At 40.6% G+C, this 26,717-nt stretch overlaps 1 protein-coding gene across 2 annotated transcripts; it reads left to right on the forward strand.

Annotated features, from left to right (window-relative positions):
• Positions 1 to 8,210: 8,210 nt before the first annotated feature.
• Positions 8,211 to 24,875, forward strand: LZTFL1 (leucine zipper transcription factor like 1). 2 transcript variants are annotated; one of them, XM_057706619.1, is made up of 11 exons: positions 8,211 to 8,703; positions 13,904 to 14,028; positions 16,000 to 16,194; positions 17,666 to 17,726; positions 18,785 to 18,856; positions 20,112 to 20,177; positions 20,263 to 20,340; positions 22,286 to 22,462; positions 23,248 to 23,351; positions 24,441 to 24,497; positions 24,599 to 24,875. In XM_057706619.1, the coding sequence occupies exons 1-10, from the start codon at positions 8,701 to 8,703 to the stop codon at positions 24,457 to 24,459; spliced, it is 900 nt and encodes a 299-aa protein (XP_057562602.1). In that variant the 5' UTR covers positions 8,211 to 8,700; the 3' UTR covers positions 24,460 to 24,497; positions 24,599 to 24,875. The 2 variants fall into 2 exon arrangements, with proteins under 2 accessions (XP_057562602.1, XP_057562601.1); XM_057706618.1 differs by having other exon boundaries at positions 8,212 to 8,703; positions 24,441 to 24,875.
• The last annotated feature ends 1,842 nt before the right edge of the window (positions 24,876 to 26,717 follow it).

Genomic DNA, 26,717 nt, shown 5'->3' on the forward strand with positions numbered 1-26,717 from the left:
TTAGAAGGAAGGTGCCTTGATTGTGGTGAGCACATAAAACAATGACAAATGTAACAAAGGGTGTTTTTGTGTCAGCTTTTATTTTATTTTCTCTTTATATCACTAGATTATATAAAGTAATGCCTGCTTAATAATGAAATTAACATTACAGGCATGTAGAATGTAGGAATCATGCCCCTCCCACACCTATCACCATTCTGTTACCCCTGCCTGCAATTGGGTATAAGGAGTTTAGTGCTTCACCTTTCTGAATTTGTCTGTATGTGTGTTTATAACTAAGTGGGATCTTACTATGACTATTCTCCAACTTGATGTGTCATTTTATTATATATTATAGACATCGTTCCATGTCCGTGCACATGGATTCTTCCTGGGCTTTTTGACAGCTGCAGAGAATTCCACTTTATTGCAGCACAATTTATTTAGGCATTCCCCCCCTCCCCCACGAAGAGGAACATTTAAACGGTCTCAAGATTTTTACCACATCAAAGCCGCAGTAAACATCTCTGTACGTACATCTTTGCACTCTTGTTTTTTCTTAAATAAATTCTTAGAAGTGAGGACAAATCACTGGGCCAAAGGGCGTGTGCATCAGTTTTGACACGAATTTCCAGTTTGTCCTCCTAAAAAAAAAAACACCTACTGTGTATGCCCTTTATCCTCCTATGAAAGTTTTAAAGAATGTCTTTTCCTTATGCCCTAGGCAATATCAAGTGTTAATAATCTTTACTATTTCCTCACTTATTGATGGATAAAATGTGGGCCGGGACATCAAAGGAGCTCATTCTTCTGGAAAACCAGAAGGGGATCATCTGTGGGGATTGAAGAGGAGGGAGAGGGATGATGCTTGAGAACTAGGAAACTTTAGGGGACAGCCACTTGGGTGACCTGGAACAGGAACAGAATGTCTAAGCAGCTGTAAAGGCCAGGCGAACCTGAAAAAAAAAGTTCAAAAGTTTTAATGAAGTAAATACAGTTAATTATGTGAATTCTCTGGCTTTGGAGCAAGAACAACCACAAAATGGATGGCTGGAAGGACTGAAGTTTGGTCAAGTCGGTGTTGTAACAGAGTGAGAAATAGAAACTTCTCCTGGTGGAGTGATGACCTGGAGGTCTAGACTTGGGACCAGGAGAAGTGAGTCGGGGAGAAGGGATGCTAGAGCCGAAGAAAATAGAAGGTTCACAAGATCACAGTTAGGTCACAATCAGGTCAGGGGCAAGGTTTAAGGAACGTGCAGGAGTTGGAGCAGCGCTGATCGTTGGTGATGATCAGAGAGGGTCACTTCTGAGTTGTCAGCAGGGCCGTGGAGCAGCTTCAGGCTATGACGGGGTGTGGGGAGCAAAGCAGGTGCCACAGTAAAATAGAGTTCAGGTTTGCCAGAGAACAGCAGGCAGAGCCAGGACAGAGGGGCACGAGCCAGGTCATCCTCGGGGATGGCAGGACAGGCTGGAGCCAGAAGTGACAGGCCTCGAGAGTGCTTGAATGCATGAATGACCTGGAGGTTGGTGGAAGATGGTTGACGGAAGACAGGTGGCAGCGGGTAACTAGAGACAAAAGCTGGCTGAGGAAAGGGTCAGTAGGTGACCAGGAAGGAGGCACAGCCGACCAGTCCTTCCGAGGGTTTGTGTGTTGAGGGCCGCAGTGGTGGGAAGAAGGAAGTATTTACCTTACGGGGTTCCTTTGAGGATTAAACTAAATGTCACATTTTAAACATGAAGCATTTGTTACCGAAACACAGTTCAGTGTGCAAGAAATGACAGCTGTCATGACTCACATCATAGAGAGTTTAAAAATACATATCCATTTTAAAGAAGCAAATCTTCACAGTATTGTAAATTCTAACTGAAAAACACATTGGGCATATGGACAGTCTCTCGACACACAGACATAACCTTCTTATGTGGATACAGGCAGAGATCCTAGGGAAAAGAACCAACTCCTGGTTGTAATGGTTTCTCACACACAAAATCAAATATAGAAATTCACACTTTAAATCTCTTAAAATGCAAAACTGTTTCTGTCCTTAACGTTGGCGTTGTCTTCTGACTGATGCTCAGGTCTCTTATGCTCTTACTTTAAAATAAGACCAAACTGTATCAGATAAGAAAAAAATTAGGGACCATTGATCTCCAGTTCTGTTCACTGAAGGTATTGATTCTGTGAGTGTTAATAAAGCTGTCCTGACCACAGTTCTCCTCCATTGTACCTGATGGTGCTGGGGAAGCTTTGCAGGCTGACTGAGTGCAAGGTAGATAAAGACACTCCAGTCCTGGAAAGACATCCTCTCCTTAGGTTATCACCAGTGCCTTTGATAGGTGTCTTAGCCTCAGTGGTATCAGTTAACCAGATATGTAACCTCCTTTTTTTTTTTTAAGCATTTTTAAAACCTTTTAATTGAAGTATTTATGCACAAATACACACATACATGCATAGGCCCTTAAATTTTCAAACTCTTATTGAAGTTATATATGTAAGAGTATAGGTCATTAATTTTCACAAACTAAAAGTACATAACGTGCACCCCGATCATGAAACGGAGTGTTACCGTAGCCCGAGTACCCCAGCAGTCCCCCTTTGCTCCCTTGTAGACAATAACAGATGTAGAGATAGAACTTATCTTTGGTTTTTAGTGTGTTGGGTTATTTTTTTCCCTGTTAGTTTGTTTTTCAACTCATGACTTATTCACCAATATTTTTAGCAAAGCAGTGACATTTTTGGCAGCATTAACTCCTGAAAGTAGAGACTAACCTATTATTTCAGCTTTGTTAGGAATTCACACACTGGGCTGTTTCAGGTTTGCTGTGTTCCCTCTACCCTTTCTGCCTTGCTTTCGTAGGCTAGCTCTTGCCAGTCCCTCAAAAGTCAGTTCAGGGATCTTTCTCAGTGGTTTCCTTTAAGTCCTAGATTGAACTAAATGTCCCTTATCTAGTTTCCCCAAAGGTGACCTTCTAGTGGGTCTCTCTCCTACTACACAGTTAGGAGCCTGGAGAGCAGGGACCTTGTTTCAATCTTCTTTGCTCTCCCAACATCCAATAGGCATTTAAGACACAGGGCCTAAGGCCTATAAAATATGTGAGATCTGAAATAAAATACTGCAGATATTATATAATATATATAATCTAATATATATTATGTAATGTGATATATAATAAAATATATGATAAAATAGTGTGAGTCCATTATATGAAAAGAAAACCACAAAATCTAAATTAATAATAGTTTTATGGGATATCTTCAAAATGTAACATTAAATCAGTTGACTAATTAGAATTCAATTTGTAGTTATATAAAAATATAAGGGTTAAATCACAAGAACTAAATAATTCATTCTCAAATACTCATACTTATAAAAGTTATGTAAACCAAACTCAAAATTACATTTAATATAGGAAATAGGGATAGCTCGATGTTTGATAATATATGATACGTTTTCCAAGAGAAGGTATGCCCAGGGCCAACCACCCCCCCCCCCCCACCACCAGTACACACAGTGTCTGGAACCCAACAGGAACTCACAAATGTTTGTTGAGATGTCCCTGTTTAATTTCATTTCAATTTTGCAAGCATTGCTCAGAGATATTATAGCCCAGCCCTTGCTGGGGGGCTCAAGTTGATCATGTTAGAAAGATTGCATCCTTCAAAGAGCTTGCAATGTAGTAGTGGGAAAGACAAAACAAGTATAGACCAAGCAAGAATGACACTTTCTATTTACCCATCCCATCGAGAAAACTTCCATCCATGAACACAGTTTGCAGTAGGACATTCAGACTTTCCAAAGGGACTACACAGCCCTATCTTTGTAGGCAAACCTGCCTGAGCAAATTTAAGTCTGTTTTCCATTTTATAAGATGGGATGTAATTGGTGAACATCTTTACATCGACGGTAGTTCAGGTACACATTTAGCAAAGATCATAGATCTAGGAAGGCCCACATTCCTAGATAAGACAATAGAATAGACACTCCATCGTTGCATATCTCTTTTCACAGTTTGACCCTTGAAATAATAACATCTAAAAGGACATCTCTGGACAGTCTCCTGCCTCACCTGATGAAAATTCCGGTTCTTTGCACAGGACAGCCTTTTCTCCCTCAGTCAGCACACTCACTCACAACTCTCCCACACCCCGTTTAAAGCCTAGCCCAAATTCCACCGCCTTGTGAAAGACCCTCCTGGACTTCTCCTTTCGACCTTCAAGAGAGGTGAGCTTTCTGTTCTCTGAACTCCCCTTCCACTTATTGTCTGCTCGGAGATTGTTTTGCAAGCTTGCATGTTCCCTTGACTTGATTATAAGGCCATGTTTGAAAGGGACAAATCCCAACTTGGTCATTGTTCCCTTCCCTGCAATGTCTGTCGTGTATCAGGTCTTCCATGAACAGTCACTAAATACAAAGATTGAGCTCGTGGGTCTAACTCAAATGTATACATGCACGTGAGGGTGTGGAATAAGGATTTGGTGCATATCACCATATTTACAATAAATTTTTCTTGTACTTCACGAGGAGGTATTCCTCACAACCAACTCGTAACTTTTTTTTTAAGTAGTCTTCAGTTTTTTATGTTTTTGGTGTTTGTTTCCTTTGGGGTGTTTTAATTTTGGAGATTTATCAGTGAAACTAATCTATCATTTGGGCTAAGAAATTATCGTCATCCACACAGTTGTAGTATTTCATGGTGAACCACTTCCTTGCCTGACCTCCTTTAAAGCATGTGCTATTGATTTCACTAATTTAATTTGTCAGCACCCTCTAATACTCTGCGGGTCACCTAGAGCACTTTGAAACCAACTGACTGAAGGAGCAAGTAGAAGAACTGAAAATAGCCTCTTGCCCACTAGAGACCCCATCCAATGCCATGGCTCCTATAAAGACTCTTTGAATCCTTCGTTATTCCCTTCCCTAACATCTTGGCTACTTTCTCAGTTGTAATTGGTCAGGGTGAGGGGAGTTGCAGAGGACCCTGGTAGCATCACATGTACAAAGCCATACTCTGAAAGCTCTGCTCCTTCAAGATAATCCACCCTCCCAAAACGATTTTCTCCTAACCATTTCCTGCCTACTACCAGTTCAGTGTTTCTCAAACATTCCTTTCCCATATAATGATGTCAAGATTTTTGCCTTTTTTGTGTACTACCTGTATTAGTTTTTACTTAATCATTTTCTTTATTATTTCCTCTTTTTACTTAAGTAAAGCCTCACCTTAGTCCCCCAATCTTACCCAAAGATTTATAGAGTAGGGGAATCTGGGGCTTCCTAAATCCCTCCACTTCTTCGCTCAAATTCTGTCTTGGCCAGAGAACCTTGCACACAAAGGGGGCTCTGTAAATAGTGGCAGAAGGAACAGTCTGTCGATGCTGCAGAGAAGACTGTGATTGCTTTCCTGTTTCTCCTTTTGCCTAGTCTAGGTAGTAAACACCCCGAAATCGGTGGCCCCAGTGTTAAGACTAGTAATTTATAAACTCATGAAAGTCTCATTTTATAGTAATCTAAAAAGACAGAGTTGATCTTCATTTTACTTGTATTGAACTATGCTAAAAGTATATAATGGCCTTGTTTGTACGCCTCCCATCCAGTCCTTCCAAATGGACACACACATGCATGCACGCACACAAGCATGTTTTTTAAATTGTCACAGTGACTGGAAAAAAAAAAAAAAAGAATGTGGCTGAGAAGCTCACTATTAAAATAGGGTGGAGCTGTTCTTCCTCACAGCTCGAATTGTTTGCTTTGGTAATCAACTCAGGCTAGTAAACAACCCAAAGCTCGGGTTCAGTCTTTTCCTGAGCCAACTTCATCACTTTAAGACCAAAATACATGTTCATATTTGCTGACACTATTTAGACAGCTTATGTAACAACATTCAACTCAGCTGGGTAGATGGGCTAATGGTGATGTTATAACACCCTTGGTACAGAAGAGTTTAGATTAAAATAGAATTTAAAGTTAAAATAACTAGCTGATGCAGGTTTGCAGAACAACTTCAAAGTCACCAAGCTCCAAACATATTCGCCAATGAAATATCTGCATTATCCACCCACTGCTTTGGTTCTCCTGCATTAATAACACTTAGTAAGCACAGGAGTTTGCCAGCAGGAAAATACACATAAGTTTCCTTAGAAATGCAGGCTAGTGAACAACTTTGTTTATTTAAATGTCATAAAAGTGTTTTGAAATTCCTTCTTTATCTTGTATCCACCACACCTAGTAAAGTGACCTTCTCTCTATGTGAATTCAATGAATACCTATTGCAGAAGAAAAAAAACGAAAATTTTGAGGATTAGCTATTGGAAATGGAATATGTCTAGCCTATTGTAGGCACTAAGTAATGGCAACTATTATTATCAACTTTGAAAAACACTCATTGAATAGAAATGTAAGGGATGGCATGGTAAAGCAGAAATTTAACTGAGCTTGGAGGGAGTCATAATGGGGGGTGAGAAGCTGCCCTTTACACCCTGCAGGGAGACAGAGATTCTGCTCAGGTACTACTGGGAGGCCAGTAAAGTTGGGCATAGCCAAGCCAATGCCCTCAGGCCATCCTTCCATGCCAGGGAGTGTTCCAGGTTACACACAGGGGAGCCTTGTCAGCTGTTTTTGTCCCTGAGGACTGAGATCCTTCCATGGGCACCTTGCCTGCATATCATTCCTGGATCATCCAAGCAAAGGGCTCTTGGCTGTGCCCCAAGATTTTGCAAAGCCCCATCCAAATTGGAAAACTGTCCTTTCACCCCCTGCTTTTCAAAAGTCATGGGACTCTCATCAGCTCCCCTGAACAGAGAGTGAGGGGCCTTACTCACAGAGGGGAAAAGAAAGCCCTGTCACCTGTGTTTGGGTAGAACTAAATGGTAAAGAAACTCTTGCCAGTGAGTCATGAGATTTGGATTCCAGACCTGGTTTTGCTGCTTCTATTCCTGAGCTGCCTTTACTTTATCTGAATTGAAAATTATCCGTTTAAATTACTTCCATTTTACCGTATTGACCATTTAACTAGTAAATGTTTTCATTCCTGCATCTTTTTCTAAAGACATCATCCCTTTGTAAGTTAGCTTTATTCTACAGAATTTATCTGCTACCACTTTATTCTAGCAATTAAAGTGTCAAGTTAAAAAAGTATTGAGCTCAGTTCTTGGGACAATTACTAAGCTTTGTGTATAATTTAGTATATAATTTGCATTAAATAAAATGAATGTGGCGATAAATGAAAAGAAAAATGAAATTCTTGAAACCAGAATATGATTTAACATGCAGTGTACCAGAATAGTTCACACCTGCTTTCTGGTTTTGCTCTTAAAAACATATTTGTATTAGTTTCATCACTGACCCAAGCTTCAGATGCCCCCACCTAGCCCTCTGAAGTCTTGGACATGTGACCTTGGCTCTCAGTCTCTTCATCCATAAATTAACCAGGTCTCTCAAATCTTGTGTAGACGTTTAGGTTCCAATTGTGATCTTTTTTCTTTTTTTTCAATTGTGATCCATTTTAAATTGCACTGCATAGTAGTCAAAATCAACATAAGCTCCCAAAGCATTATCTAAATTAGCTTAACTCTCCGTGAGCAGGGATAATGCCAAATATCCTCTCCTCAGTTTTGTTTCCCAGAAAGCTCCCCGCTCTGTGCTCCTTCTCATTTCAATGTATATCACGTGGGGCTCACTTTTTAGCTTACAGGTTGCCTCCCCAGTGATTGTACCTGCTTGTGTTTCTGTCTTCTGAGCCTCTGAAATGCCCACTGAATGGCCTACGCCCATTCATTGGCTCCCACCCAGCCCAATACCCCCAACCTCCCGCCCACCCCCGCCAGTATTTGCAATAATCCATCTCTTCCTACACTTCTGTCTCTTCTAGGACAGTGTTTCTTAAAAAGTGATCTATGATCAATCCTGGAGGGTCGGTAAAAACTGCAGATTCCAAAGACCCAAACTCGACTTGATGACTCAGGATTTCTGGGGATGAGGGACACATTTGTGCAACACGCTCCCCTGACGATTCTAGACATAATAGTTTGAAATTTACTGCTCTTTCACCAGTTCCATTTGCGATTTTTTTTTTAAGGGTAAAGGTGCTATATTAGAGATTTTTACCAAGAATATAAGAGGGAAAAAAATGGGAGCGGTGGGGAGTGAGTCATTCAAAGCTCTGCCTAGGAACCTGGCAGCACGGGTGCTGTTGACCTATTCTCGGCTAAGCAGGAACTCTCGGAGAGAAGAGAAACAAGTCTGGGACGCGCCACGAGACCGTTAAAGGGTCGGGAGTCGACGATCGAGGCCACGGCCGTCGGGGCTTCAAGGCCACAGGAAGTGCGGGACAAGCCCGGAGCAGCACAGCAGACCCTGATACTCCACGGCTCGCGGGAGCGACGGGTCTCGCGGCTGCAGGTCCACTCCCGTTACCATTGGCAACGGCGGCCGCCCGCAAAGTCGGCGTGGCACGAAAAGGAGGGACATCCCGGCTCTGGAAGCAAATGCGCATGCGGCGGTCCGCCGGTCACGCGGCACTTCCTGTTGTGTGATCTTGAGGACCAATGAAAGTGCGTAACTCTAGGGTCACGTGCGTGGGTTCCCATTAGCAACCGGAGGCTTCTAAATGACCCGCCCTCTCTCCGCGTCCTCCGCGGTCCAACTTCCCTTGGCGACCCCAGGCTTGGCGAGGGTGCGCCTGGCCTCTCCCGTTTTTCCAGACCGCTGAGCCCTGCCTACCGCCATGGTGAGTAGCCGGCCCGCTGTCGCCGCCGCGCACCGAGGAGAGACGCAGGGTCGGGCCCTGGAGGGATGGCGTGGCCTGCAGCGGTTCTGAGTCCGGCCCGGGGCCTCCCTGAGGAGGGGAGGCTGCGCCGGGTGCGAGAGGCTCTGTGAGCCTTGGCCCTTCCGAGATAATCCTAGGTGGAGCCCTCTCCTAGCAGCCGCGCTCCGCCGCGTCGCTTCATTCCTCACCCCTGCCCGAGGTACTCGGGCCAAGGCACACCTCACAGGTGGCTGACGGAGAGAGCTGGAGGGAACCGGCTGCCGGCAGAAGGCGTAAAGCGGGGTGCTCGTTCGATTCCCCAAACTCCCAAGTTTATGCGCGCGCGCGCGCGCACACACACACACACACACACACACACACAGACACACGCACGCTTTTGGCAGCATTAATTATGTCAGTGAGCCCGAGGAGGAAGAACGTGATTGAATGCAACTTTCCGATCTGAGAGTGACTTTGAGTCTCCGCCCCCATTTTATAGCTGAGAAAACTTGAGTGACATTTGTTGTGTTTTGACCTGCTCAAAAGAAGGCACGTTTTTCCCGTGTGCTGTAACATAGCCCATTAATCACTCCAGCGGATGCAGAATGCTAACTTAAATAGCAGCCCTTACTAGAGCAAGGCGCAGTAATGAAGTGTTCAGAAAAAAAGATGAATCCAGGGTTGAAATAGCTCAGCAACCAGAATTCCTGTTCAGCCCACGCTATGTCCCAAGCACTCTCTTGCAGCTGAGGGTATAGCTGTGAACAAAACAGACCATTCCCTATCCTTCTTGAGCCTGTCCCACTCATTCCCTTGATCTCCCTAAAGTTTCGAGAACAAGTTGAAAAAATGATGGTGTCACAAGAGAACTGACAACTGCTCCCATTCTGTCTTCTGTCATTGCTTTCTATCAGTTTGTTTAACGACTGAGGTTTTGGAGTCAGGCTCAGGCTCTTCATTAGTAAATTGCAGATAATAATACATATACTTGGGTTGTGAAAATGAGATCATGCATATAGAACAAATAGCCTGTTAAAATATACAGCGTTCAAGATATGACAGGTTTTATTAGATTGTGTTCCTTTTTATCATTACATTTTCTTTATACTTCTCATGGTAAAACTGTTTATGGACTTTGGGGCATGGTCAGAAATAGGAAACCATTTCTGGTACCTTCACCCCTTTCCCCCTCACTTTATGGCACAATTTCATAAAATTACGATGCTCTGGTAAGATTCTTGCTCTCTGTTTTTGCTTTTTAAAATTATTTTAATAGAATCTTTCTACAACAAAATTTTAAAAAATTCTGATTTCCCTATTTGGATACTTCCCACTGTTTCTACACATTTTACAGCTGATCATCATATCTACTTATCTGATTTAACAGCTGGCAAAACTGGTGTCGACGAGGTTGCATGATTTGCTGACAGAAAGTTGCATAGCTAGGCTTAAATTTGGTTTTTAATCCAGTGCTTTCTCTACTTTCACCATACGTCAACCCATTCCTTTTTCTCTCTAATGATGTGCCTCATGTACATATAATGTACATATGTGCATATGGGGAAGCAAAGGTTTGTGAGTGCCATTTCCTGGGCTAATGCTATTTCTCCTACTGAACCCAGCTGCTCATTTCTGCTCCTTTTCTTCACTCCCATCCATTTTAGAGGAACTTTTCTGTCTTTTGTCCTAAAGTTCATCCCAGTTTTTGTAATTTTTTCTTCTTGGTCTTGGGACAGTCTTAAGTCTTCTTGACAGAAGAGAAAATAATTAACGGATATGAATTGGCCAGTTACTCTGCACAAGGCATTATATGAGGAGCTGCGTGGTATAAGAAATGATTCATGCCTTCATGAGCTTACTGTCTACTTGAAGGAGCAACACCTGGAAAAAAAGACAATAGCACAAGGTAGTAATTAGTTTGCAGTGTTGCCAAGTGAGTAGCAGAGATGACGTGCTAATTTTTGGAGGAAGGCATAGCTAGAGTTACTGGGAAGCTTCACAGAGTAAGTAAAACATGTTTGGTCTTGAAGGATAGGTAGGAATTTGGTGGTTTTCTGGAGCATGCTTATACTTGCTGCTGAGAGCCAATTGTATGCATTTCTTCTCATCTGTGCATTCAGTGACATTATGTTGAAATGAGCCATGCTGGGAGTTTTTACACCATGGAAATCAGCAAGGGCTGCAGATCAGTTTCATATCCCCATCCCACACCCCCAAGCCTGTTGTTAAGCATTTAGCAGCACACCACTGGGTTGGGTTCAGATTCTTGGATAGGAATGGAGAGGTATTTTTAGTCAAGGATTGGGGTAATGAGAGGGAACGTGTAGGCAAGAAATGTTATGCTTCAAGGCTGATGAGCAGACTAGTCTGGCAGAAGTAGAATGTTCTTACAGTGGGATGCTGGGAAACGAGGTTAGAGAAAGAGTTTGGTTAGTATGGAGGCTTTGTGAATGTAGATTTAATACTATAAACAATGAAGAATATTTGAAAATGTGTTTATGGGATTTTTTTTTTAAGCAAGTTGTGACAGTTTTGAGGTATTTCCAATTGTGGGGTGTTCTTGTGCATACTTACGTGACTATAAGAGATAACATCTTTTCTAATGTAGGTATTCAGTTCTTTTTTCAAATGTCTGGTGGAGATCTGTCTTGCTGTGCGTCACAACTCGGGTGTATATGCAAATATAACATGTTTGTGTTCTTTTATTTATTTAAATTCTGCCATTTTCTGAAAAGGATTTGAAATAGCCTAGTTGAGTGCGGGCTCTGGAGTTAGACTGGCTGGTTCAGATCCCTGCTCTTCCTCTTACCAATTCAGCAGCGTAGAAAAACTTTCTTCTCTGTACCTCAGTTTTCTATCTGTAAAGTAGGTTTTTTGGTTTTTTAATTAATTTATTTATTTTGGCTGCACCAGGTCTTAGTTGTAGCGTTTGGGCTTCTTAGCTGTGGCATGCATGCGGGATCTAGTTCCCCAACCAGGGATCAAACCCGTGCATCCAGCATTGGAAGCTCAGAGTCCGACCCACTGGACCACCATGGAAGTCCCTGTAAAGTAGGTTTATACTACCTTTATCATAGGGTTGTATTGAGGATTAAATGAGATCATGCCTGGCACATTATAACCTCTGAATTACTTTTAGCTGTTACCATCATTACTATTGTTATTTCTAATGTTAGACATTAGTTCAGGAGTTGACTAATCATCAGTCTAAACCAAAACGTGAGAAACTTCTTCTTTCTTTCCGTTCACACTGTCTAACCCTAAGGCAAAATCTTAATTACCATTTTAATCAAATAAGGTAGAGTCATGAAATTTAAGGTAAGTACGTACCTCAGTGTGTTGGTTTACACTGGTCAAAATACTTCAGTTGGTTGTTCTGAAACATTAGTCTACTGGATAAATGACCATTAGAGAACATCATGATATTTTGAGTAATTCTTAAATTACTGAACTTTAACATCTTGAATTGTAGAAATATTAAAAACAACGTGGGGGAGAAGAAGACTTGGTGGAACTGTTCATCATGTGACTGGGGGTACCTGTCTGTAGGCCAGCCTGTTGCACTTGAGAGTCAGACACATGTAGGTAACAGTTGACACCTTGAGACAGATCATGTCATCAAGGAGAAGATATAGAGTGACAAGAGTAAGGGTCCAAGGGCAGGGCCCTGGGAAGTACAGCTCCTTAAGAGGCAAGCCCCAGAAGAGGAGCCTACAGATCAAGAAGGGAAGGTGGAGTTAGCAGCCAAAGAATGGATCAGGTCAGTGGACAGCAAAGCATCGCCACCGTAGTTGGATTCATTATTAAGAAGTTGTTGGTGAGTTTTGCAAAGGCAATTTGAACAGCATAGAGAATGGAGATAGCTAGAGTAGAAGGGAAATAAAGAAATGCAGCGGTAGCTGCAGGTAATCTCTAGTTTTGTTTATTTTTTAGCACAAATGAGGTTTATGTACACAGTCTTCTCTATAGTCTGAGGGGAAGAAGAAACCTATAGAGTGTTGAGAGAGGAAGTAATTGGTTAAAGTCCCCCAGGAGGTTGAAAGAGAACAGATTAAGGCCATGAAGGAGTGACCTTTGAAAGGAAGAACTCTTTCAGTTCACTAGTCAGGCACACGTCTGTTGTGTGCCGGGCACTATGAGGAGTCCTGGGGATACTCAGGAAACCAGATGGACAAGGTCATGGCCGTTGCAGACTTATGTTCTCAGGGAATTGAAACTGCTGAGAGGAGGTGAGGATGTATGTAGATGCATAAAAGCCACGGTGAGGGACTTGGGGTGAAGAAGATCATGCCCAGTGACCTTGATGTTGGCCTCCACAGTGTTGGAGGCAGCCCTGTGTGCTGAGAATGAGAGAGAAACCTGGAAAAGAGGCTTGCAAGTTAGACCTTTGTCTCCCATAAGAAGGCTATGATAGATCAAGTTATTCTTAAAATAAAGATAATTCTGACTTATTTAGTCCCCTACATTAGATGTTTAATTTTATAATTTCTTTAGTTTTCAATATAGCTGCAAAATGAAAAAGAACTTCATTAATCTCTAGCTTATGGTTGTCAAGCTCTCATCCAGTTTAAAATCAAGACCAATTAATGGCTGTTTCAAAACCAAATATATTTTTTAAAGCTGTATAAGATGAGGTTAAGTTCTGCAATAGAGATAAAAAAGAAACAACAACAAAAAAAATAAAAACAAAAAAAACAGTGCCTTAAAGGATACAGAAGTTTCTTTCTTTCACGCTTAACAGCCCTCTCACTGCTGATCTCCGTTAGGTACGTGGGTCAGTGCTGCTAAACGAAGTCATTCCAGGGATGCTGGTCCCTTTCAACTTGCTGCTCCCCCAGCCCGGAGGGCATTGTGCTGTCTGCATGGTTCAGCGGAGCCACCACTCCAGGTGTCAGAGAAGTAGGGTGTGGCAAAGGTGTGCCTCATGTCTTAAGTCCCAGGCTTTAGAAATAGCTCTCATTCTTCTGCTCACATCTGTTGCTGAGAAGTAGTCAAGAGGCCACACCTGACTTTAAGGAGGGCTGGGGAGTGTTTTCTAGCTGGGCAGCCATGTGTCTGGGAAGATGGGAAGAACAGAATTTAGTGAACATCTACCAGTCTCCACCACAGGATAGCCTCTATGTTTTCATTGTTTGTTCCTTTATTATATCTTCAAGACTAACAAATTACTTCTCTCTTTCAGGCAGAGTTGGGTCTAAATGAGCACCATCAAAATGAAGTTATTAATTATATGCGTTTTGCTCGCTCAAAAAGAGGCTTGAGACTCAAAACTGTAGATTCCTGCTTCCAAGACCTCAAGGAGAGCAGGTATCAGAGAATTCTTAGGAAACCTAGTGGAAAGGAACATGGATCCCGTCTGGTGGCCAGTTACGGGGGTGCTGTAGCAGAGGCCTTATAAACCATTGGTGGAATATCATGATCAATTATTCATTGAGAGCAGCTACACTGAGCCTTATGGGTGTGTGAAACTCAAGAAATCAGATTGTGGTGGGAGCACTCTATTATTAAACATGCATATAATGATAATAAAGGGATTGAAAGTTTCAGAGGGGCAGTCAGGAAATTGCGAAGTGCTTATGGGTTAAGGATTGGCTGCTGTATTAAAGATTCCAGAACTTTAATTACTTGAGTTATTAATTAAAAGATTAGAGCCATGAGACATGGCAGTTAGTAAGAAAACAACTATGCAGTTTATATTGAAGAATTAGAGGAGGAGAAAACAGCAGGAAACCATGAAAAGCTTGCTGACTAGTACCAAAATTATTAGTTGATTTGTAGCAAGAGATGATAGTTTGGTGGACCAATAAAGGAAGATAATAAAAGTCCATAGAAAATTTAGTAATAGAGGATAATAGGGAAACCAACAAAAGGACTGAATGATAAAGAGACCTCAGATTACTTGGGGATCAGATTTTGGCACACTAAAGTGTCAAGACAAAAATGAAAGAGGTCTCCTAGTGATCTGTAACTGTGATAAAGTCATGAACTTCACTCTGTAGCAGAGACCATCAGCTGTAGACTGTTATCTGTTTGGTCTACTAATCTAATCTGATAATCTGGCTTCCTAACCCCCAGCAGGTGTAAGTAGCAATCTAATTGGTGATGCTATGAGATAGCCAGAGAAGGTACTTCATTACTTACTTTATGCTGTTCATAATAATGAACTTGGGTTGCTCAAAAAATATATTTTTTTAAGCAGATTTGCTTTGTTCTATTAAAGAATATAAAAAGATTGTTAATATATTTAATAAGAACTTGTGTCAAAAATAAAGTTTTGGGTTTTTTTAGAGTGGTTAAATTCTGCTGGGTAAATGAAATGTTAAAAAATAGTAACTAAAAGTTTGGTGCAACTCCCTTCATTATGTCCTTTTGGAATGAAGGAGAAGATGACCTGGGGTCGGGGCTGTAGCTCTTCATCTGCTGAGCATCTGAGAGATAAAAAGACTTTGAGGGTGGAGGCAGGGAGCCGAGGGGACTATGTTACTGTAAAACTGTCACTGATAGTAGGAGGCATGTACAGAAGCTTTCTCAAGAATTCAGCTGTTGGGCACTTTCCTGGGGTTGTTAGAAATGATTATGGGGTCCAGTGGGACCATGGGCATGTCACCTCCACCTTCTGAGCCTGTGATCCATCTGCAGAGTGAGGGTTGAAGACAATGGCTCCAGAGTTCCAACCCAAATGTTCTCTGTGGAAGAGTTGATTTTTAATACTTTTTATGATGATGTTTGTTTTTAAGGAGCTTTAATTAAGTCAGGGTTCTTTTTTTCTTTTGGGTCTCAAGAATGCTAAGAGAAGCAATATATAATTACCATTGATTTTCTCATAGGAATTTACTAACATGTGAATGGTCATACAGTCACTGAAATGCTAGACAAATAATATAAAGAAAGGAGAAATTACACCTCTCAGATGACTTATGAAATAATTAAATGTGCTAAAACTAATTTTAGTGGAGATTAAAGTAAAAAACTTTTCACTGAAAAGCTAAAGAAAAAAGTGGATAGTTTAGGGAGTGTTTCTGAGCACATTCTTGTATTAAAGGATGTGCACGTTTGAAGAGTAAGCCACAGTTTAATCTTTTAAATAGACATCAAAACTTAATTGAGCTTAAATTATTTTCAAACTGTCTTATTAATAAAGAAGATAATTTCCAGAAAGACTTTCACTATAACCCTTTAATCCCTTAGGTGACATGATACGGGTTTCTTAGGTTTTTTTTACTTTGTAAATAGTTTTTGTTGTTTATCCAGAGGTTTTGGATTGTGGTTGTTTTTCAGGCTGGTGGAGGAGACCTTCACCGTAGATGAAGTCTCTGAAGTCCTGAATGGATTACAGGCCGTGGTCCACAGTGAGGTGGAGTCTGAGCTCATCAACACTGCCTACACCAATGTGCTACTTCTGCGGCAGCTTTTCTCACAAGCTGAGAAGTGGTACCTCAGGCTACAGACAGACATCTCTGAACTTGAAAACAGGTACTAAAATTTGTATCCACAATTTTGACAATAGAGGCCCACACATGAACTTAAAAGTTAATGAATATCTTTGCTGCTGCTTTTCTTGGGCCTGGTGTGTAAGAAAATTTGGGTAGGGTAACAGCAAAGCATCCAGTTACTGAGTGGTCTCTTAGGTGCCGCTCAGCATCCTCTTCAGAACACTATTCCTAGGTGTTACAAAGGCCTCTGAGATCTGTGAGATTGCTCTTAAGGCTGTTATTAATTATTCCTTATGGTACCTTTGGTTAGCCTGATCAGTATTATAATAGGTCTTTAGAGATAGTTCAACTAAGAAATAGAGATTATGAAATAGTTGAAAAGTTAATTCAAATACCGTCAAATCACACTTAGTATTGGAAGTTTATTTCTAAATTATTGCATTAAAATTATATACTATCTTTAAAATAGGAAAAGTAAAAAAAGTTTTATAATCTGAAAAATATCAAAAAGCTCATACTTTTTAAAAAAAAATATGGTAAAATCAATGAAATTGAAACTCACTCAAAGAAAAGTCAAGCCAGAGATCCGGAAAGACTGACATTGAGCCCCGCGGCTGTTTGCTCAGCACAGGTGCATCGCGGCTTGCGGACAGTGCTGAGCAGCCCTGGCTGTGGCCTCAGTAGGGAAGGAAGCCATTTAGCTTCACCAACTGTCAGTAGATAACTGGTGAGAAACTTTGAGAAACTGATCTGTGAAGAAGCTTAGAAGAGTAGTTACTGTCATTCACTCTGTAAGCTTTTGTATAATCAGCCCCCAGGTACCTTTGCAAATAAAAGCAAATGTTCAGGTGGATCACTCCCAAACCATGTCTTCCTTGATAATTTAGCGTACTCTTTTTCGGTAGATGTGAACTAATTCCATTTTTCCGAGCCTACTCTATTAAAATCAGTTTTTCTTGAACCTCTACTAGCTAACAGTGTATGTTATATTATAGAGCAGTTTCCCTTAAGCACCTCAAAAATACAATGTTGACTGCAAATTTCAGACATAGTTATATTAACATTGTAGTTTAGTTCTAGCAATTATATTGTACACTCAGTAGGTACAAAATAGTGCCTGCTATGGAGATTCAAATTTTTGAGTGCATGGAACTTAGATTCTTGACCATTAGTAACGAAATATCATTTTTGATGTGGTGAAGTTTTGTTCATCTTTTGCTCTGTTGTGTCTGGCATGTAATATATTGGTACTGATACTTTTCTTCTTCTTCTTTTTAAAAATTTATTTTTTTATTTGGCTGTGCTGGGTCTTCGTTGCAGCACGTGGGGTCTTTAGTTGTGGCATGTGGGATCTAGTTTCCTGACCAGTGATCGAACCCAGGCCCCCTGCATTGAGAGTGTGGAGTCTTAACCCCTGGACCACCAGGGAAGTCCTGATTTTATTCTTCTTGTGTGTATGATACAAATCTATTCTAAACAAATAGTTTTTCATATTTGTTTTTATCTTCAAGAGAATTATTGGAACAAGTGGCAGAATTTGAAAAAGCAGAATTTACATCTTCAAATAAAAAGGTAATTTTTGGTCCTTTTAAGTCCATACCTCAATAGCCAGTGTTTAAAATCCTCAAGTTGCTCAGAGCATTCAGAGATTAAAGTGAGAACTCTCAAAAAAAAGCATTCAACTCAAGAGCAGAATTCAAAACTTGCCTCCCAGATTTTTAGGCAAAAGAAGTTTTGGAAGTAACTATGAAAAACTTGTATTTGTCTACTATCTCACACGCTCATGTGCACACACACGACATCCGTGAAGTCCACCTGCTTCCCAGCCATGCAGGCTCTTTCCTCAGATGATGTGGAGCACAGGCTTTGGGGGCGTGTGTCCTGGCACTGTCACTCCCCAGCTGTGTGAACTTGAGCAGGTTACCTGAGACAGCTGAGCCTCCTTCTCATCTCAAGTAGAGACAGTACTATGTTACCTGCTTCTCTCCTTAATCATTCTCATTACCTGCAGTGACCACGTAGCATTCCATTGTGTAGATGCACCATAAATACTCTGTGGTGTTACATAGTAAAACACTGCCAAGATCAATCCATGAGCATACACATACAAAACAATTTTCTAATTATTCCTTTGGAACATATTTCTAGCTAAGAAATTTCTTGGTCAGAGGGCATGAATTCTTTTGTTTTGATACATAATGCTAAGCTGCCGGAGCATTTGTGTCAGGTTACTCATCACTTCGGTAAACTACAATCCTCGTCATTATTACAGTTTTTCTGGGGTTCGTGCAGAAATCTCTGTTTCAGCTCCCACAGTTTAAAATCCCAGTCCCTAGATACTAGGATCTTTATCTGCTCTGGCTTTAAGTACCTTCCCTCCCTCCTTTCTCTTCCACCTATTTTTTGTTTGTTTGTTTTTAAAGTTATAAGGGGGATGGGTTTTGTTTTCATCTCTAACTTTCATTGGGCACCATGGGCAGGCATGGTCCTAAGCACTGGGACATAGTAGAGAACCAAACCATTGAAACCCTAGCTGACATCCCAGTGGGTATGCTCACACAGTGTCTTCCACTTAGAAAGTACAAGGGTTTTGGTGGTGATTTCAGTTTAGTTTCTTTGTTTCATTTCAGCCCATCATAGATAACATAAAGCCAAAACTTGCTCCGCTTAATGAAGGCGGAACAGCAGAACTCCTAAACAAGGTAATGTTGCCGTCATTTTGAGAAATGGCAAACTCTCTAAGGGTGTATGCTTGCTGCCTGCACAGCTTTAGGGTAGAGAGACTGGCACGGAAGGTGTTGATTCAGACCTCAGTCTACTAAGGCTGATTAGCTCATTGCAGTAGTAGTGCTTAATGGTACCCAGTGGGCCAGAAGGGGGCGCACTACCTCCCAGAGAGTCTGAAGCAGCTCTTGATTGCGTCTTTTCATAGTAAAGTGAAGAGCATGGAATTTTGGAAAGTGTTTACTGATGGAAGTTTGATGTTTATGAGCTGTGATAACAGTGAAAGGATTTTTTTATTAAGAGGTTTATAAAAATTAATTACCAATATATAACTATTTTTCTTGACTCCTGTGTTCTCAACATTATGCTAGATATTGTTACATGAGAAGAAAAGTAATACCTGGCCTTTTGCCCTCAAAAACCTTATAGTCTCATTGGGAAAGGATAACTAATATTCTAGAAACAGAGACAGGAGATTGCTAACCTGTGTGCCACAGGTGCTACAGGGTGGCGGAGAAGACAGTTCCATGTGGATAAGAGTAGTTGAGGACAGGCTTTTGGGTAAGGTGGTGCCTGAGCTGGGCTGAGAGGCGAAGACAGATTGAGTTGTCAGAGGGAAGAGAAAGGGCATGGCCCACAGCAGAACAGAGTGGGCAGCAGCCCAAGGCAGAGAGGAGGCTGGCGTGCCTTAGAGCAGAGCACAGGCTCTCTGACCGGGCGATGCTGTGTGTGCTGGGGCGTAGCAAGAAGTTGTGCTGTGCTGACAGGGGATGCTCGTGATGGAGCTGCTGATGAGCAAGAGCCTTGGACCTCAGCTCAGTTGGAACCATTTAGGGGCTGGGCACAGGGTATGGAATGATGAATATTGTGTTTTGAGGATAAGTGGCAAGTGGTGTGCAGCGTAACCCGAGGACAGACCCAAGAGTGGCAGGATCAGCTAGGTGAGAGATGGCAAGGGAAGGGGACTTTGGGAAAAGGCTGAAAATAGAGGCCCGAAAAAGCCTGAGAGACTGTGAAAGAAGGAACTAGAAGGCTTAGAGCCAAAGATGACTCATAGGTGTTGAGGTTGGTGGTCTGGGTGAAACTGGGATATTACCAGTAACCAGGGCATACAGACTTCTGAGTTATATAATTTAAATTTAATATGAAAATTAAATTTTTAAGTGAAACAAGGAATTTCAAATATTAAAAATACTTTGGCTAACATAATAAAACTTGAATTTACTCACAAAGGAAATTTTAAGACTGCAAGAAGAGAATGAGAAATTAAAGTCAAGGCTGAAGACCGTTGAAACACAGGTAATGGAGAAAACTTTAAAAAAATTATTGAAAGAGTTACTTACAGACTAAATACTGAATGTGTTTTGTTTAATCTTGATTATAGGCAACAAATGCATTGGATGAGAAGTCAAAACTAGAAAGAGCACTGCGAGATTTACAGCTTGATCAAGGAAATCAAAAGGTGAAATCAGTTTTAGCTTTTTAACATTTTCTAGATAGAGTCAAGTTATAAACGTATATTAAGTCTTAGTTACTGTTGATATTATGCCCCACCACCGGCTACTGCCTGAGAGGGAGGCCACCAGTGTTGTCCTGCATCAAGACAAACTTATCCAGGCAAGGCCAGGTGAGAGCCTATTGAGGGCAGTGGAGGCACATACACACCTCACGTGCTTCACATGTCCCAGAGCCCCCCAGCATATAAGATATGCTTAAATTTATTTTTTAAAAGTTTTTCTCCCTTTTACTTTGCCATTCCAATTATAACAGGAAAGCAAGATGGGAAGAAAGGAAGAATTTTTAGTTAATTGGATTTGTATTTGGGTTTTATTATACAGAACTTATTATTACTTAAGTTTCCCTTCGGTGAGTGTGACAAAATAGAATGAATTTACTCGTCATGCATCTTCAAAGCCTTCTGTATCTAGCAGTGCGTGTGTAATACAGTTGAAGTTCCCCGGGCTTGTCTGAGTGGAATGACTGAGTATCACTCCACCCTGGAAGTCATCATGTGCACAGTTCTGCCTCCTGTGGCCTTTCCACTGAGATTACATACTGTAATAGGATCCTGTCAGCAGAACCATTTGTGTGAATTTTCATTGCAGCACTCGCTTTTCTAGTGGTTTTAGTGCCATTGTAAATGTCTACTAAACAATCCCCAAACTTACTTCATTAGACTTTGGTTACACTTTTTTGATGGAAAATTTCAAACATATACAAGAGTAGAGAGAATAGTGTAATGCACTTCATGTACTCATCACTCAGCTTTACCATCAATCAAGACATGGCTAGTCTGGCTTCGTATTTGCCTCCACTTTCTTCTCCCCTCTACCATGTTTTTTTGAAGCAAATCTCAGACATTACATTATTTCATCTGTAGATTTTTTTTTAAATAAAAGGATGCTTCTTATATGGCTAAAACGAAAGGAAATATATGATTTTAAGTTGTTATATACCAAGGACCATAAATTTATAAAACAGCTAAATACTCCAGAACAGCTTTATAATTTCTCAAAAGTAAAACAGTTGCAAACATTTTTTTTGGATGATAAATTTGTCTTAAAAGCCACTGACTAATTTTACTTTTAAGATTTGGCAAAAGCAAAGTACATACAGCCCTTCACTGGAGGCAGTGAAATAAAATCTTTTTAAAGACCAGATTTCAAAAATAAGGAATTTTTCTTTTGTTGATAGTAGTGCTTCATCTTCACAGTTAGCAATTATAGATGATTTTTCTGTCTTACTAATATAACTTATTTCTGTTATAAATTTTACCTAGTTAAAAACATGATCCACGTAGAGAGAAAATCCAGCTGCTTGTATTACCCTGACAAAGTGTACAAATATGTGCATATCGAATTAATATAAAAAACGTAAAATCTTGTAAATTTAGCAAACCATATAATCAGAAAGCATTAATTAGGCTCTGATAATATTGTAAGATGTGGCTATTTACATTTTTGATATAAAGTGTATTAATTTTATTATTTTCCCATCTGTATTATTCAAAATTCTTCACTAGGATTTTTTTACCTTTACTTTTCAGAAATGAAACCTATTTGCCACTCCAACTCTGGGAAACACAACCTTGTCAAATTTAGGGTCTCACATCTCTTGTTCCTCTTTTGAAATTCTAGCAGTTCATAAATCACATTTTACATACTTGGAAATCAGTGACCACTGAGTGTCTGCTGTGCGTAGGACACCGTGCCCTGGGTGCTGAGCATGAAATGGGTGTGCTGGTGACCCTCACAGGGCTGCAGTGGCAGAGAAGGCTGGCGGGGGACGCTGACCTGCACACACGACACACAGCATCATCTGTTTGCATCACCTGTGACGCTGAATCCGAAGCAGTTACTATTTAGGATGTCAGCATGAAGTTATATGAATGTATATATTTTTCATAGGATTTTATAAAGGCCCAAGATTTGAGTGACTTGGAAAATACAGTTGCTGCCTTAAAGAGCGAGTTTCAAAAGACACTTAATGACCAGACAGAAAACCAGAAGTCCCTGGAGGAGAATCTAGTGACGGCCAAGCATGACCTACTCAGGGTGCAGGAGCAGCTGAGCATGGCTGAAAAGGTCAGATTTGTCTCTTCACATCCGATTAAATGATGAATGCAGTGTAACTAAGGGAAATGTTGGACAACTACAGATTCACTTTATTTTTCTCAAGGTATTAGGCCATTTGTGTTCTAAAGATTTATCATCTGGGGACACTGAGATTCTTCCATCTTTGGCACTAAAACACCTGTTCTAATAAAAACCTGCCCTCCTTCCAGTTGTATGGTAACTACTCCACAGAGGGCGGCTTCCACCTGCCACCCTGAACACCCACTTTGCTCCTCCGGCTCATCCCTCTTACAGGCTGGCAGAGAGGTGTGCGGCTTTCTTCTAAAGGGTTCTGTACCTTTTTCTTAATTTATGTGAAATATGTGGAGAACTGGTTTTCTCACTTTAAGGATTAGACTCTTAAGAATATGGGAGCTAGAATGTAATTAAATTTAAAATCCTCCTCTTAAAATACTGGCACTACTTTGGGATTTGGGAAAAAAGAGCATGCTTATTTTACCTGAAAATGAATTTACTTTTTCAAATAGATTTACCGTGTCTATGGCATAGTATGTTTGAGTTCTTTGCTAATTTTGTACTTGGGAAATGTTACTATTTTATTGGCTTCTCATCTCAGAGGATGTATTTTTAAAGTTTGAATAGTCTTAATTTTACATAAGTATATTTTTAAAAATTAAAAAATAAAATAAGCAGAGTATTAGTAAAATTATGGCAAAAATATATATTTTCATCATATATGTTATTTCTTTCCTTAACTGTTTCTTATTAGTGGACTGACATTTTTTGCTATGCAGGAATTAGAGAAGAAATTCCAACAAACAGCAGCTTATCGAAACATGAAAGAGATTCTTACCAAGAAGAATGACCAAATCAAAGACCTGAGGAAAAGACTGGCAAAGTAAGCCATGCTGATGCTGCGTCTCGAACTGTCTCCCTGCTAGGTTGATGTCTGTCCTTCATTAAGTCTAATCTTGTGTCAAGAGGGGTCAGGCCAGTGGGGAGTCGCTCTGTTATTCATTCCAGAAGCCTGTGTTTGAGCAAGGCAGAGGGGCTTCAGCCAGGCCTCATTCGTAACACCCACTAGGGTTCCTTTTCAGGTTCAGCTGGACCTTTAGACTCACACAGGGTTACGCTAGGCTTCTCTTGCAGTGGATTCTCTCTGCAGGACGTTGGACAGAAACCACAGCAAGCATGCAGGGCAGCACTGGGCATTTCTCCTCAGGGGTGTTCTTGCTGCCGTCCAGGACCTGGTCATACTGTGCTCTCATGTGACAATTTAGGTACTAGAAAATGAGGTCCATGCACGTGTGCCAGAGCCAGCATGGCTTAGACGTCCATGCCCCACATAGGACCAATATCTCTGGTACAGCCGTGTGATGCCCAGGCGGGGACATGGGGAAGAGAGACTCACTATACACAGGAAAGCCTAAGCCGTGGTTTCCACCATGGATGTAGAGTTGTTCACAGTTCTTCTGGTCCAGATGGAGTCTTCTAATCGGGGTCATTTCTGTCATCAGTGGTTCTGCCTGGAAACTCAGCTGACGTTTTACCCTTATCAGGGTTCCAGGGTACCAGAGCTAGAAAGTGAATCCCAGATCACATTTGTCCTTTGAGAAGGGGCTTTGTTAACCCTGTACTCACAAAGCCGTATCAGCTGATTTGTGTCCATCAGGCCATCAACTAGATAATTACCGAATCCCTGGTCTACTAAGCTAGCGTGGATCTAGGTGCCATGTATAGAGACGTGGAGCCTGAAGGTACCTCAGCAGTTATCTGGTCCGTTTTCCACCTGCAGCAGGAATCCCGAGTCACCCTCGTCATGCCTTGAATGTATCTGACTTCTACCACAACATTGATTTTAAGTGAAAAATGCAACGTTACTGGTTTAGTCACTGGAGATGTTTCAAGTAAACTTATTTGGTAACAACAACAACAACAAAAAGTATCATGACATTACGTTCTTAGTTTAATATATATCTCTTTCCAGATACGAGCCCGAAGATTAAAAACTGGAGAAGATTTCATCTGGAAGCTGCCACCACATGCAAGTACAGCTGTTTCTCACCTCAGGCATGTATTTGAAGCAGTTTGTTATATTCCCTCTCTTTATTTTTCTAATACTTAGACTTTGCTTCTAATATTTAGAACTAGAGTTCCTATCTCAGTTACCTAATTAAGAAGAGAGAAAACCTACTGACTGATTCTGGCCGGTCATCCCAAACTCCTCTCTGCTGAGTGCTCCAGAGTCTTAGTTCAAATGCAGTGAGAATTCTTTATAGTAAAGAAGAGGCTTATCCTTTTGCATTATTATACAGAGTATACCTTTTCAATAAATGTTTAAGCTAGCATTGTCTATACTTGTGCATTCCCTAGAGTAAAAATACAGATTAAAGATATTACAAATAAACCTTATTTTTTAAAATGAAATCTAATTTGTTTTCTCTATGTGATCATCAGAAAAATGTATGAGTTTATTGGAAGTGTGAATACCATATAGGCATCATTTTTATCAATTATAAAGAAAATTAACAGTGAACAGGAGGGTTTGATTAACTCCTTTGGTCTCTAGCTAAGTGCTGAGGAGGGCCAGACACTTTTTGCAGCATAACTTTTCATGAGTCTGTATTACTGATGGAAAGTTGAGAAAGTATCTGGACTCAGAATAAATGTAATCTTTATACTTCAGTTTCCAGAATATTCTTTTAAATTATATGTTAAATGAGAACACTTTTTAAAAGACCTCTATTCTACATAAAATTGGTTACCAGACCTCAAATTCAACTTTTGATTATAGTTTATTTTTTTATGTGCATCTATAGTAACTGTATTTTCAAGAGGTTTTGATTATATTTACATTGGTCGTGCTTTTTCTTGTATGATTTTGGATAAATCATTAGAAATTAGGTATCGTAACTGCACTTGTGTAATGCAATGATATACTATAAAGAGAAACAAAATAAAGTCCATAAAGCAGTAATGCTTTGGAAGGAAAGTACTTACTTTTAACACATTATTTAGAAAGTAATTATTCCCATTTCCCAAAGCAGAGTGTCACACCCTAAATGAACGCTGTCTACTAAGAGAGGTCTTCTCACTTCCACAAATGAAGATTTTATTCACCAAGAAGAGTTTACTGATCCAAGGATAAGGCTTGTTGTTATTTTTATTCAAGCTTTTAACACTAGCCTTGAATTTGTTGTTTTTCTTGTAGGTTTTATGTTAAAATACTGAGAGAACAAATGATGAAGGGTAAGAAAATTTCCCCCCAAAAGGACACAGGAGGCAGTCTTGAAAAGATTAAATGAGAGAAGGGAGGGAAAAAAAAATCTGATAACAAGCCAGCACGTAATACTGCATAGTCATTCCTGACCCACCCCTCAATATTCAGGTCACTCGGGTTCTGTGTCCTTTTAGAGCTTTCACGGAGGGTTCCAGTCATACTGCATATTTTTCTTTTCTTTTTTTTTTTTTAAGAACTTTTATTGAGATACAGTTCACAGACAATAAACTGCATATATTTAGAGTGTACAATTTGGTATCCCAATCTCCCAATTCATTCCTGGCCAACGCTCCCTGCTTTCCCCACTTGGTGTCCATATGTTTGTCCTCTACCTCTGTGTCTCTATTTCTGCCTTGCAAACGGGTTGATTTGTACCATTTTTCTATAGTCCACATATATGTGTTAATATACAATATATTTTTTTCTCTTTCTGACTCACTTCTCTCTGTATGACAGTCTCTAGGTCCATCCATGCCTCTACAAATGTCCCAATTTCATTCCTTTTTCCAGCTGAGTAATATTCCATTGTTTATATGTACCACATCTTCTTTATCCATTCATCTGTTGATGGACATTTAGGTTGCTTCCATGTCCTGGCTATTGTAAATAGTGCTGCAGTGAACATTGGAGTGTATGTGTCTTTTTGAATTATGGTGTTCTCTGGCTATATGCCCAGCAGTAGGATTGCTGGGTCATATGGTAACTCTATTTTTAGTTTTGCAAGGAACCTCCATACTGTTCTCCATAGTGGCTGTATCAATTTACATTCCCACCAGCAGTGCAAGAGCATTCCTTTTTCTCCACACCCTCTCCGGCATTTACTGTTTGTAGATTTTCTGTTGATGCCCATTCTAACTGGTGTGAGGTGATACCTCATTGTAGTTTTGATTTGCATTTCTCTAAGAATTAGTGATGTTGAGCAGCTTTTCATGTGCCTCTTGGCCATCCGTATGTCTTCTTTGGAGAAATGCCTATTTAGGTCTT

Source organism: Hippopotamus amphibius, chromosome 13 (genome assembly GCF_030028045.1).
Source record: "Hippopotamus amphibius kiboko isolate mHipAmp2 chromosome 13, mHipAmp2.hap2, whole genome shotgun sequence".
NCBI lineage: Eukaryota > Metazoa > Chordata > Mammalia > Artiodactyla > Hippopotamidae > Hippopotamus > Hippopotamus amphibius.